The following is a 14,222-nucleotide window of genomic DNA, read 5'->3' as shown; positions in this document are numbered from 1 at the left end:
GTCCTTGGGGAGATCTACCGACTGTGTCCTGACGTTCCAGCACATCCCAACTCGCATGAGCAGCTGTAGGTTTCCAGTGATCGACTTCCTAGCCTGAGCCTGTATCATTTGTCCAAGTTCGAAATTCCCCATTGGTTTGCATTGGGCGACCGATGCTGTGTTGGCACTCTGCACCCGGCCGCCCCTGTGCCGCTGGTAGTGCACTGAGGTCACTTACCTGAACCTTGCCTGGTACGGATTCTTCATTTAAAAGCTCACTTTTGTAATTTGTTTACTTACCTGCAAATTGCTCATTGTGTTTCCTCCTATAGGATAACATTGTATTGATTGATAAAAGCACTAAGTGTCCACTTTGGTATTGAAAAACAGTGATATTGCAAAACGTATTTTAATGGAATAAAGTATCTTTGGTTCTATAACAATAAATTTGCTAAAAGTAATATTTTTACAAACCATTGGTCTTGGATTTAGTCATTGAGTGTGTGTAATTCTTGCCTGTGTGTATACAACAAATGCTTAGCACTGCCCTCTTGATAAGCCTAATTGCTTGCCCACACTACCACAAAACAGAGCATTAGTATGATCTCCTTTCGCCTCTGTAAGGCCTATGGGGATCCACTGAACTCTGTGCACACTATACCTTACTTTAGTATATACAGAGCTAGCTTCCTACAGTTCCCACATTCCCCCTCTAATAATCACAACAATGTCACTAATGCACCACAAATAAACGAATGCATGGAATGGTTCCGTGTAGCATGCAAGACTAACGCCAATAACCAATGGATTGAACATTAACTTTTCACTCACTGGTAGCATGCTACTCACAGTAAAGCATTTCAACGTCTCATCACAGGCAGTAAGCTCTATATAAATGCCATTTCAATTCAACTTTCATAAGATGTTTCAATGCTAGCTTAACTATTAACAGGAAACTATGAATTATTTTAGCCTTTTACTCAGGTCCTGAAATACAACTTTAAGACTGAAAACACTTTTCATGGACATTTGTTTAAAATGATGCTAAAGTGCATTTTTCATACCTTCCGTTGTGCATAGTTCATCTTTTTTGTCAAGCACAAGTTGCTCCATACCTTCTCTGAGAACTTCTTGATTCAAGTCTCGTGCATCAAAGGCATCACTCACAAACTCGGACACACCTGGACTTGTGGAAATCTCGTCATCTTCCTAAAATATTTTTGAGTTGTAAGATATGATTATACAATAAACAGTAACCAACTCACATTAAAAAATAAATCGAATTTCACATTTAAAAATCACATGAAAGGAAAAGTTACTTACTTGTAGACATAGTTCTGCTTCAAAGGAATCTTCGTTGAAGTCATAAACCTGGAGTAATTCTGTGCTGCCTGCGCGGACCCCAGAACACCTTCTTCAACATACATTTAGAACCCACGAATATATCTGCATAGTGTTCATCACTGGAAGTCATTTTCCATATCATTTTAAGTGTAGACTGCCAGAGATGTATTTTCCTAGAGATTGCTGTTGAAGAGTAGCAGGACACCTATCTACTGGAAAGAAGTCCCTTTCAATGTTTGCAATGAGAGCTGCTCTCAAGAGTAACAGCATGAAGCAAAAAACCACCTAATAGGCAAACACTAAAACCCTGAAAAATATATAGCCTGTATCTCGAAGGACCCTGGGGAGACCCTATCCCACAATGGAATGCAGTGGCAGTTGGCCCGTGAGAGTCAGTTCTTTTTTACGCCAAAAATACTGGATAGGATTTGGAAAAAAGTAGGTAGAGTGATAGAATCGTTGATAAGAAACTCTGATACCACTTTGGGCAAGAACGAGGGATGTGTGCGTAAGGCAACCCTATTGTGATGGTAAATCATGAAGGGTCTACAGAGGTTAGAGCCTGCAATTCAGTGACTCTACGAGCTGTAGTAATTGCAATAAAAAAAGTTTTCCATGATAAATTTAGCAGTGTCACTTTATCGATTGGAGCGAAAGAACAACCCATCCATTTCGGCAACACAAGGTAATTTCCAAGGAGTGGAATGTTTTCTTAGTGGAGGAAGAACCTTCTTCAGGCCTTTTAGAAAAGTGTCTAACAACTGGGATTTTGAAAAAAAGACTGTTGCAATGGTGATTTGCGATATGCAGTAATAGCTACTAAGTGAACTCTGATAGAAGACAATTGAACGCCTGACTTGGCGAGATGCTATAAGTAAGTTAGGATGATATTCTCCTGTACTGTGATAGGATCATAGTTCTTTGCATGACACCATATGCAGAAGCGTTCCCACTTAAAAGCATAGCATGCTCTTGTGGAAGGCCGCTTAGCTTTTGTCAAAATGTTTGTGCAGTCTTCTAGGAGATTTAAGTGCCCATACTGGGTGACCTCAGAAGCCATGCTGCCAAATTCAATGATTGGATCGTTGGGTGAAGAATTTGGCTCTATGTTTGGAGAGAAGATGTGGTCTGAGTGGCAGACGCTTGCGATGGGCTATGGACCAGTGGAGGAGATCTGTGTACCACCACTCTCGCGGCCAACCCACAGCTATGAGTATCATTGTGATCCGTGATCTCATTAGCTTCTGAATCACTCACGGAGTTGGTGGAAAGGCGTACAAAAATGGGGTCGACCAGTCTATCAAAAGGGCACTGCCCAGAGGCTTTGGTTCTAGAGCCCTTGATGTAAAGTCCCAGCATTTTTTGTTTTGGGCGGTGGTAAACCGGTCTAATGTTGGAGTGCCTCATTCTTTGAGGATGAATATCACTTCCTTGTCGTTGATGACCCATTTATGATTTTAATCACGGAAATGATGAGGAAATCCACTACCATGCTTTCAACTCCTGAAATATGAAATGCTGGGATTGAAAGCCCTCTGACTAGAGTCCAATGCCATTATGATTGAGCTTGGCAAGATAGTCATCTTGACCTTGTTCCACCTGGTTTATGCAAAACATGGTAGTGGTGCTGCCTGTTTGAATCATAAGGTCCTCTGATTGTAGCGACAGAAGGAAAGCTTTGTGAGCCAGATGAACAGCTTTCAGTTTCAACAGTTTTATATGACACCATTTTTCTTTTGGGGAACACAGACCTTAAATAGCCAGATCATTCATATTGCCACCCCATCTATTCAGAGAGGTGTCTGTGGTGATAGCTTGAGACAGTGTTATTTTCCGGAAAGGAACTCCCGCCAGAAGATCGTGAGGGTTGACCCACCATGAGAGAAATTGAAGAGCATGGATTGTAAAGAGAATTGATCCTCCCAGAGATTTGTCTTTTGTGACCACTGATCTTCTAGGAGGTCGTCTTATAAAGGATCGCTTTCAGGACAATGGTGATGCAAGATGTTATTGATTCTAGAAGAGATGCTACGTTGCGAACCGTTGGGCTAGTCTGCTTCTTGCGCACAATTCATTTGAATTGATAACACTCTTTTCTCCAAGTGTCTAGTGTCGCTCCCAGGAAAGTGAGGCGCTGTACTGGTGGGGAAATTGACTTTTCTGTATTGACCTGAAGACCCAGTTTTGCCAAAAGAGATCCTGTGGTGACATAGTCTTCTCTTGCTTTGTGAGAAGAATCTGCTCTTATGAGCCAGTCTTCCAGGTATGGATATAGAAAATAGCGGGGGGTTTTCTTAGTTGTGCCGCTATCACTGTAATGCACTTGGGAAAAGGTTTGAGGAGCTGACTTTAGGCCAAAAGGCAGAACCGCGTACAGATAGTGGTGCAACCCTACCACAAGCCTCAGAGACTGCCTGTGATGCGGTATTATAGGAATGTGAAAGTACGCGTCCTGGAGGTCTACTGCACAGAGCCAATAGTTTTTCCTTCTGTGTGGGTAAATTTGGTGAAGTGATAGCATTTTGAATTTTTCTTTCATTATGAATTTGTTGAAGGACCCGAGGTCCACAATTGGTCGGAATGGATTGAGTTGCTTTTTCTTTTTAATGAGGAAATACCTTGAGTAAGCTCCTTGGTACTTTTGATGTTGAGGAACCTTTTGTATTGCTCTTTTCTGCAGTAGGAGAGAGGTTTCTTATTTAAGATTGTGTAAATGGGCCGTCGTGACTTGTTTTGGAGGAATTGGTGGTGAAGTGCATGCGAAACGGAGTGAGTAGCTGTTCTGAATGATGTTTAGGACCCATTTCTCTATTATGTTCTTCCACTCTTCTGGATAAAATGTTACCGCTCCTCCATCGGAGTGGGTAACTGTGGAGCGGGTGTGTGATTTATTGTTTTGATTGAGAATTTTTTTCTTGGTCTGCGAGGGCTTTGGTGGAGATGCTCTTCTCCTCTGGTATCGGCTCTGAAATGGTCTTTGAGCCGGTCTTTGCTGCTGTTGATATTGACAGGTTTGAAGCCTATGGTAGAAGTTGTGTTTGTCCCGGAGCTTGAACGGTTTAAAAAAAAAAAAAACTTATTTTGTTGTTCTAAGCCAACTCCCTTGAGTGTTTCAGCTTCATTCTTCATTCAAAGCATATTTTCCTCTGTGTATTGTGCGAAGAAGGAGGATTCAGAAAAAGGCAAGTTGGCAAATTTTAGTTGGGTATCTGGTTTTAAAGATTCAAGTCTTAACCAAGATGTACGCCACAATGAAATGCAATGTGAAAAGGCAGTGGCCGAAAGCTCCATGGAGTCCACTGCAGTGCTGATGGACTGATTCAAGATTAGGGAGCACTCTTTAACTATCTCTAGATAGTCTTGTTACCTGTGATCTTGCAGATTAGCCATGAATAATTTCATGCCCTCTCAAATCTTCCGATGGTATCTGCCCAACAATGCTGCTGAATTGGCATTGTGTAAATGTGTAGATGCTATGCCACGCATCTTTTTCCCAATTGCATCCATGCTTTTGCTTTCTCGGTCTGGCGGTGCTGTGGTTTCCGGAACGAGGGACATCTTATTCGCAATGCTTTAACAATTATAGAACCCGGTTTAGGATCAGTTTTGAGAAAGTCTGGATCTTGTCGCGGACGTTTGTATTTTTTCTCGGTGTTGCAAATTTTACGGTGGCAGGTTTAAGGAATTTTTCTTGAACGATATCTATGAGGCCTAGAAGCAGAGGTAAGAGAGGCCTCGGAGTACCTCTAGGTTGCAGAGTTTCTAGTATCACAGACACTGAAGACTGTGAAGTGTCAACTTGGATGTTAAGTTTAGAAGCCCCTCTAACCAGTGCATCTTGGAATGTGATAATATCACAGGTGAAACAACAGATACGGAGTGTGCTGGAGAAGTCGGTGTGTAAGATTTTGACGTCGTATCCAGAGACCTTGTCCCTGATCTTGTCGACTGAGTTAATGAGTTTTGGGGTGACTGAGCCCTTGGAGGTGGTGATTTGACTTTTGATGGAGCCTTCAAGTAGCGAATTGCTGACATAGAGGTCGCTCTGGTGTGCTTTTGCACAGGAGTTATGTTCAATGGTTGCAAAGGAACCTGTACAGGATTATTAGATGGGATAATAATGTGGTCTTGAGGGATACATACCTCTTGTTCAGGTGATGGAGGTTCCAACATTGAGATGATCCTGACCAATGTGCGCAAGAAGAAGAAAACTCCATCAGAATGACTGTCGACGTTGTTATCGACATCATACACGATCTCTTAGGAATAGCCAGAGTCCTCAGCAGAGCGATATGCCTCTTCGAAGCAGAGTGGGACTGCATCTTTGGCATCTACATCGACAATTGAGACTTTGATACCAAATGTTCTGATCTCGCCACTGAGAGACGTGATTTTGATGTCGACCTGTGAGATCATGACATCGAATAAAGTGATGTTGACGGTGATCGGGAGTGCGACGGCGGTGCCATGGCTGTTTTCGGCATAGAGGAAGGTCCTGTCACTGATCTTGATGATGAACGGTGACGATATAGGCGTGCTGTCGACGTGAAGCCTTACTTCAAAGGCGAACAGGATGCAAGCAGACCTCTCAATGGCGAGGACTTTGACGTTGGCGCATGGCAGCGATGCGAATGACGACAGTGCCGGTATCGAGAGGGAGACATTTTGGATTAAAATCTCCCTTTGTGGGAGTCTGTACCTGTTCTTTGCCATTTTTCTGGAGAATGGTGGGAGGAAGAACTCTCCAATTTCTTCCTTTTCTTCCTCTCTTGGTATGCCTTCAGGTCTTCCCTCCAGCCACGCAGCCAGATACCTTCTTTGTTTTTAAGGTTTGTTTTTGACATTTTTCTGCAAATGTCACATACCTTTATGAGGTGCTGAGAAGATAAGCACACCACACAAATCTTATGGGCATCCAAGGAAGCTTTCCTTCTGCCACATGAAGGGCACTTTCTGAAGAGAGCAGGCATTTTGACCTACAATTCTCTTCAGAATTCTAGAAAAAATGTTTTACTCAACAATAAGGATGATACAATGTCAAGCAAACTAGCTTTAAAAACGCTGAGAAGTTTTCTTCCAATATAATTAGATGAAAAAAACACCAGAGGTGTTCCGAGATCCTGCCTGAAGGAGCCGAAAACAGAACTGACTTTCACAGGCCAACTGCCACTGCAGTGCATTATGGGATAGTGTCTCTGTAGGGTCCTTAAAGCTACAGGCTATATATTATTCAGGCTTTCACTTTTAGCCTATCAGGCTGTTTTTTCCTTTATGCGGTTTCTCTCAAAAGCAGCCTTTTTTCAATGGCTATGTGTTGCAAACATTGAAAGGGACTTCTTTCCAGTAGATATATCCTGCTACTCTCCTACAGCAGTCTCCGGGAGAATACATCTGTGACAGTCTACACCGAAAACGATATGGAAAAGGACTTCAATTGGGGAACACTATGCAGATATTTTCCTGGATTCTAAATATTTGTTGAAGAAAGTGTTCCAGGGTCCACGCAGGCAGCACAGAATTATTCAAGGTTCATGACTATCAATGAAGATCCTACAAGGCAGAAACACACATTACTATAACAAGTAACATAATCACGGGTGAAGGCTCTGAGCTCACAAAGACTTCAATTTCTTAGGTATCAAGTTTTTTCTTTAAGTTTAGTTTTAAGAAGGCATCCTGAGAAAATTAACCATTCAGTGGTTTACTTTAACATTTAGGACCATCCAACAGGGAATTTAGTTTTCTAACACTGTGTTCTCATGTTAGAAAAACAAATCGTACTATAATTAAAGGATAGGTAGATGGAAAATCTAAGTTAAAAACATAGCATAGTCACAAAGCAAAGTACAATAAGGCTGGTGTGTAGCTTGAGATCAGATGGTTCGCTAGAAAAATTTACTCTATTTAGAAAAAAAATGAATGAAAAACAGACATTGAAAGTGAAAGTGTTCATACTATATGTTAAGGTCTGGTCCATCTGACTCAGGGAGAACTGTTCTGGTGTTGAGCCGCCTCTCTTCCCAGCCTTTTATAGGCTGCCACTGTCACCCAATTCCTGGTGGTAGTTCAGACAGTCATAACAGTATCAGAAGGCAATAAGAATCTATAGAGGGATGAACTGTTTGTTTTACATAAACAGTTGAATTCCATTATCCTGAGAAATGTGTCCAACATACAGGATATGGCAATCAGACTGGAATTTGCAGCACATTGCACGTTGAGTCAGTGTTTTCTATTATGTACAATCCTCCCCCACAAACATCTTGGCAAGTTATACTGGAGCCATAGTTTCTATTTGAAATGAAGGTGGATGGTACTTTATATAAAGAATCACACCCATAAATATCTACAATAGAGAGTTATTTCCCTCCATAAAACCTCTAGAGTGCGACCTTTACAAAGAGGCAATATGAAACATCACAGTGAGTAGTAATACAATATCATATACAACCACAGTGTATATATATGGAACATACGGGTAGAGTGTCAATAGTGATATGAAGCTGGGGTGAAACAATAATCAGTAGTATCATGCTCCAGAGTGCGAAGGTATTCACAAAAGTGCTGCCAAATATCCCTAGGCTGGGATGTAGGGGGTAGAAGTAGAGCATAGTCCTCACTGGCTGTGACAAGATGACATACTTTCAAGCCAGAGGGAGGGGGTGGGTGATCTGCTGCTTCCCCAGTGGAGAGCCATATCCCTTTTAGCATACAAAATGGCCAATGAATGGAGCCTGCATGCGGAACGTGATAGGTCCACAGTATATCCCAGACGTGCGAGTAAGGGATGTGGTGAAAACACTTTGTCTGATAGGCAGAGACATGTGTAAAAACAGCAGCCCTGGAAGCAGTCAGTCCTAGTCAAATTTAACAGTGTCGGATGGGGATAAACACTGTGGAGGAATTTAAAATGCAAAAGTGTATGCCTATGATTAATCGAAATATGCTGAATATGTGCACAGCAATATGACCATATCTAGTCTGCAAGAGGAATTCCCAGTTATTCAGTCCATATACCTGTACACGTACAGTAGTATCAGTTTTCATTGTAAGAGACAGGCGGTACAGTTTAGAGGTCATACGGTCACTATCCACATCGGATATTATAAGTGTCAAGGGAGGGAAGACCTCAGGTGGTAATGAATATGAGAGAAGTAGAGACCATGAAGTATTATGCAGTCTCCAGAAGATGAAGAGATCCAAATAGGACATGTTGTGTAGATAGGGGTCAACCAATGGTTGTATAACATGGCTATCATGAAATAGTTCTTCCATAGTAGACCGGTTACGACGATGGAGCATACTTTGCACCAATTTTTACAGCATGAATGGGAGCCACAGATTATCATGGGGTGGCAGTGCAGCGGAGTAAAGGGGATTGCCGGTCCAGCATCTGTCGCAGCCTACACCATGTCCAGTAGGTCGTGGACACGGTATGGACATCAGTGGAGTCCAATGGGATGCCCTTCGGCAATATATTAAAATGCGAGACACCACCCAGTTGATTCCACTCACGTTTAAAGAATGGAATGTGAGCATTCGGGTGATACCAAATAAGCGTGTATAGGCAATGGGCTGCCAGACAGTATAAAGATCAGGGACCCCGAGACCACCACGGTCATAAGGGAGGGTAAACATGTCCGAATGGACTTCGGGGAGAGCCCAGGACCAAAGCAGACACAAAAGGAGACTGCGTACAGTAAGAAAGAAAGCCTGTGATAGGGATATTTAAGAAAAGGTATAAGAAACGGGGGCGGAGTAGTACAACCATTTTAATCATGGACACTCACCCAGCCATAGAAATAGGCAGCTTCACCCAGCAGGCCACCTGGGTGGCCAGATCAGCCAAGTTGAGCTGTATAATTTGGTACTTTTCTCTGTGGGGTATGATAACAAGATACTTAGTACCATCCAAAGCAAATTTGAAGGGATACTCTGCTGGTGGTGGCTGGGCAGAGTCTGTTAAATGGAAAAGTTCAGACTTGGCCAAATTAGTTTAAAGCCCGGGAAGATTTCCATATCGGACGATCTCCTGCATAATAGGGGAGAGGTTATCCACTGGACAGCGCATAAATAACAAAATATCATCAGCATATAAAGAAAGCAATACGGGGTCGTGAGTGCAGTCCGCTGTGTGCATGGCGGTCCTGTAAGGAACGGACCAAGGGGGTCATTGCAATAATGAAAAGTAGGGGAGACAGGGGGCAACCCTGCCTAGTCTCCCGCATTATAGGGAATGCCTCAATAAATGAACCATTGATTCTTATACGGGCGACCGGATGAGGATACAAAAGCATTATTAAATATGTGAAATAAGAAGGGATGCCAAGTTTACCTAGAACCATTTTCAGGAAGGGCCACTCAAGGAAGTAAAATGCTTTCTTAGCATCCACCAAAGCTACAACTGCAAGTGTGGCTGGGGATACCTTATTGAGTACAGCAAAAATGTTATGTAAATTAAAAGAACTAGACCGATGAGGAACAAATCCAGATTGAACGGGTGAAACGATCTGCTTCATCAGCAAGAACACTCTGGTAGCTGGGAGTTTAGCTAAGATTTTATTGTCGAGATTGACTAGGAAGAGGGGTCTATAGGAAGCACACCGGCAAGGATCTTTGACAGGTTTTAACAACATTGTAAGGACTGCCTCGGACAGAGAAAGAGGTAAAGCACCAGCGGTCAAGGATTTGTTATACAATGCCAAAAGATGGGGAGTCAACTGCTGATTGAAGGCCTTATAGAAGGCCCCAGTTAGACCATTTAAATCCGGCCCCTTATAGCCATCAAGTGCATCAATATCCTGGGTCACTTTTTCCAAAGTAACAGGTTCACTAAGACACTGTTGCTCACCATCTGTGGGTCAGACCATCGCAACCTCCTCCAAATAAGAAGAGATCTCAGAAGGGATGTCCGGCAGACAGGAGGCATAGAGCCGCCAGTAATACTGTTGAAACTCATCTAGTATTCCCTCACCGCCTACAATTCAAGATCCAGAGTTCGACCACAACTCAATGACGCATTTATGTAGGAGGTTTGGCTGCGAGAGTCTTGCAAGGTTACAACCAGGGCGATCCCCCTTGCAGTAGCGACGGGCTCGAGCATGCTTTCCCAAATAAGCATTCCACCTTTCAGCAAGATCGCGAAACTCTGCCAACAGTACGGAACATTGATGTAAATGAGAACCACCATCGGCAACGGCGGTGCTGTCCAGATCTCACAACTCTGCTTCAACCTACTGCAGTTGAGTATGGATACCTGGAAGGATGCCAGTATGTTTAGAAATGCACACCCTGCGAATATAAGCTTTAAAGGCCTCCATAGGTCTTCATAGAGACAGTGCCAGTGATCAATGCGAAATATTTGATTACCGAGTCAAGGACTACACTATGGAACACTGGGTCATGGAGGGTTCCACTATGGAACAGTCAGGTGCCTTCCAGACAACAACCACAGGGGATCCATAGCTGTGGTCAGACAGAGTCCGCGGAAGGACAGTGATCTCTGATACCCACGGATATACATTAGGCAAGATAAACCAATATTGAAATCTGGTCCAAACAGAATGGGGAGCATCATAGAATTTAAACTCAGGTGCCGACGAATATCGGGTGCGCCAAGCATCTCGCAGTACATAGGTGCCAATGATGTGTCTAAGTACACCCCTGGCTCAGGGTTATCAGTAGGTTGTATGCTGGTGTGTCAATGTGTAAACATTGTGGCATATTAAAGTCACTACCCAGTATCACATGATCAGCATCCACTCATCCCATAAGGGAAAATAGGTCCTGAAAGAAGTCAGGGTCGTCCACATATGGAGTAAAAACTTTGAATACTACAACACTCTTGTCTGCAATTGCGCCCTGTAGGAAAATACACCAACCATTTGGATCTGAATAACAGGTATGGAGAATGAAGAGGACACTTTTGTGGATAAGAATGCAGGTGCCATGGAAAGACGAGCTGTAACAAGAATAATAAAGAAGCAGTTACTTAACAGAAGGAGTAGTTTTGCAGATTGAAGAGTTTTCTGTATTGACATACTGTGCATCTAGTGGTTGGGTCTGGAATTGTCTGTTTCCTTTTTTTTTCTCGTCGTGTGCGTCGACCACCACTTGGTGCTAGGTCCATCCCATGTGTGACGTCAGACGGCGCCCCAGAAGATCCTGTGCGTGGTAACCATCATCGGATTCTTTTTTCTCCTTTCCCTTGTAAATAAGGACGTCTCTGCACTCTTCTTGTTTTAAGTCTTTCTTTTTCCTTTTACGTGATTCATTCTCTCACCTGTTTTCTTTTCTCATCTCTGGGGAGGTGGGTGGGTCGCATGTGAATCCAGAAAACTCTAAGCTGCAAAACTACTTCTACTGGTAAGTAACCATTTCGTTTTTCAGCACAAATCGTTTTCTGGATTCACATGGGCTTTTCTGGATTCACATGCTGTGCATTAGATTATGTAGCAGTTACCCCTTCCTTTGTATGGTTGGGGTGAGATGTGGAAGACCTTGCAAACAGGTACTTTTTGTCCCACCTGAGCTTCCTTTGTCATCTGTATATCCACACAATAATGCTTGGTAAAGGTGTATGGAGATGCCCATGTAGTGGCTGCACATAGTGTCTATTGGCACATTGGCCATAAAGACTAGGGTTGCCTCTTTTTTCTTGTTGAGTGCTATCGTGGTCTAGCATTTAATTTTTATTCATGCTGTGGAATTAGCATACCTGAATTGCTTCTACAATCCAAAGTGCAATTGTCCCCTTTGTCACAGGTGCACCCTTGTTGGAATTAGAGTAAGAGATGAACAATTTATTCCCTTTACGGAATTGTTTTGCCTCCTGTAGATAGCATAGTAAGGTTCTTCTCACATCCAGGGTATGAAGGCTTCTTTCTAGTCGTGTTTGTGAGTTTTTGAAGAAAACTGATAGCTGAATTTTTTGATTCATGTGTAATTTGCTTACTACCTTGGGTAGCAACTAAGAGTTGGTCCTTAGGATAATCCTGTCCTTGTGGATTGGCATATATGGTTCCTCAATGGTTAATGGTTGTAGTTCACTTGCTCTCACTAGTGGTGTTATTGCAATTAAGAATGCAGTTTTTATTGTGATATATCTGCTTTGTGCTTGGGTCTGAACAGTTATGTCATCAGCTGTATTAGAACTGTGTTTAACTTCCACATAGGGGCTGGAGCCTTCCTTGGAGGTGCAATTCTTTTGGAACCTTCTAGGAACCTTTTGATGACTGGGGATGTCAAAACCTTTTACATGATGCTACCCTGGTGTAGGCTACAATTGCTGCCAAGTGCAACTCGAGGCTTGAATAGTTGATTTAACTGTCTAGCAAGTGGGTAAGATACATTAGCATGGATGCCTGTATAGATATTGAATTTAGGGTATTGTTCTCTGTACACCATATAAGGTCCCGTTTCCACTTGGCTGCATAGCACGGTCTTGTGGTTGGTTTCCTAGCTTCCTTTAGTATCTACATTGTTCAATATGCTAAGTTCAAATGTCCAAACTATGTACTCAGACGCATGGTTCCAGGTGAAATATCCGATTCCTCTGCATTGTCAGAAGGTCCTTTTCTGCCTTCAATCTAATCATCTGCCCCTTAGACAGTTCGAGTAGGCTGGAGTACCAGGTTTGCTTTGCCTTTTGAGGGGTTATGAGAATTAGGTTTGTTCCTGGTTGTCTGGCCTTCTCTAGTACCTTTTGCAGTAGAGGGGTTGGAGGAAAAGCATATGCAAATGTCCCTGACCAGTTTAGAGACAGGGCATTCCCCTTTGATAGGTGGTGCTGAAACCTGGGGGCGAAGAATTGGCATTTTTTGTTCTCTGCTGTTGCAAATAGGTCTATCCGTGGTGTCCCCCAGAGGTTGAACACCTTTTGCAGACTCCTTTGCTTTGTTTCCCATTCGTGTGAGCTGCTCTTCTGCCTGCTAAGCTGATCTGCTCCTGTGTTGTCCGTCCCTGGCCGGTGAATTGTCTGCAGACGGATTCTTCTTGGTATAGCTCCTAAACTAGCTTGCTTAGGGTACATCGTTTTGTTCCTTCCTGTTTGTTGAGGTAAAGCATTGTTGTACTATTGTCCATTTGGATCAATGCAGTCTTTCCTGCAATGTGGGCTTGGAATGCTTTCAGTGCCAGCCACACAGTCCTCATCTCTAGGAAGTGGATATATTTTATGGCGTCTGTATCACTCCATTGACCCTGTATCTTTATGTTTTCCGAGTGCGCTCCCCAACCCCTGTGGGACGCATCTGTTGTGAAGGTCACTGATGGAGTTGGTGGTTTGAATGGTCTGCCTAGTGCTATGTTCTTGGATGCCCAACATTGTATCTCTTTCTGTACCCTCTCTGTTACAACCACTAGATCCTTACAACTGCCTGTCATTTGTTACCCACTGTTGCATAGCCATTTCTATATAGAGCGCATGCTCAGCCGTGCATGGGTAATGAGGGGGATGCATGATGCCCATTAGTTTCATAACTGTCCTCACTGTCAGAGAATGCCCCTTCTGGTAGAGGCGAGTTTGCTCTTGATTGCCTGTATCCCCCTTTGGGTTGGGTTCCCATTGCCATTCTGGAGTTCAATCTTGCTCCTTGGAAGATCTTTTCCTGCTCTGGTTTAGCTGAGGATTTTGTGTAGTTTATGGAAAAACCTAATCCTTGTAGCATTGCGATCACCTGCTGAATGTGTGTGTGACATCTTTGTTTTGAATTGGTCTTCCCCAACCAGTCGTCTAGATAGGGATGTACGCGGAGTCCCCTCCTTCTTTGTGATGCTGCTACTGCTGCTATGTTATAAAACATAGGGAAACCCAATATACCCTTGGAGGTTTGGGCAAGCAATAACAGGTTAAGGTACCTACAAGGGATTTTGTTTCAAAATGAAGTATCCTATTATTC

The 14,222-nt window shown here is 43.1% G+C and overlaps 1 protein-coding gene across 2 annotated transcripts in view; it reads right to left on the bottom strand.

The window, feature by feature from the left end:
* Nucleotides 1-14,222, bottom strand: part of SYAP1 (synapse associated protein 1) — a 159,535-nt gene that overhangs the window by 17,110 nt on the left and 128,203 nt on the right. The window contains exon 8 of one of the 2 annotated variants that reach the window (XM_085622231.1): nt 1,044-1,188. In XM_085622231.1, coding sequence (XP_085478357.1) covers nt 1,044-1,188 — 145 coding nt within the window. The remainder of the gene's footprint in view (nt 1-1,043; nt 1,189-14,222) is intronic. The other variant, XM_085622232.1, reaches the window with a different exon arrangement.

Source organism: Triturus cristatus, chromosome 8 (assembly GCF_964204655.1).
Source record: "Triturus cristatus chromosome 8, aTriCri1.1, whole genome shotgun sequence".
NCBI lineage: Eukaryota > Metazoa > Chordata > Amphibia > Caudata > Salamandridae > Triturus > Triturus cristatus.
This window is presented reverse-complemented; position numbering and strand designations above follow the sequence as displayed.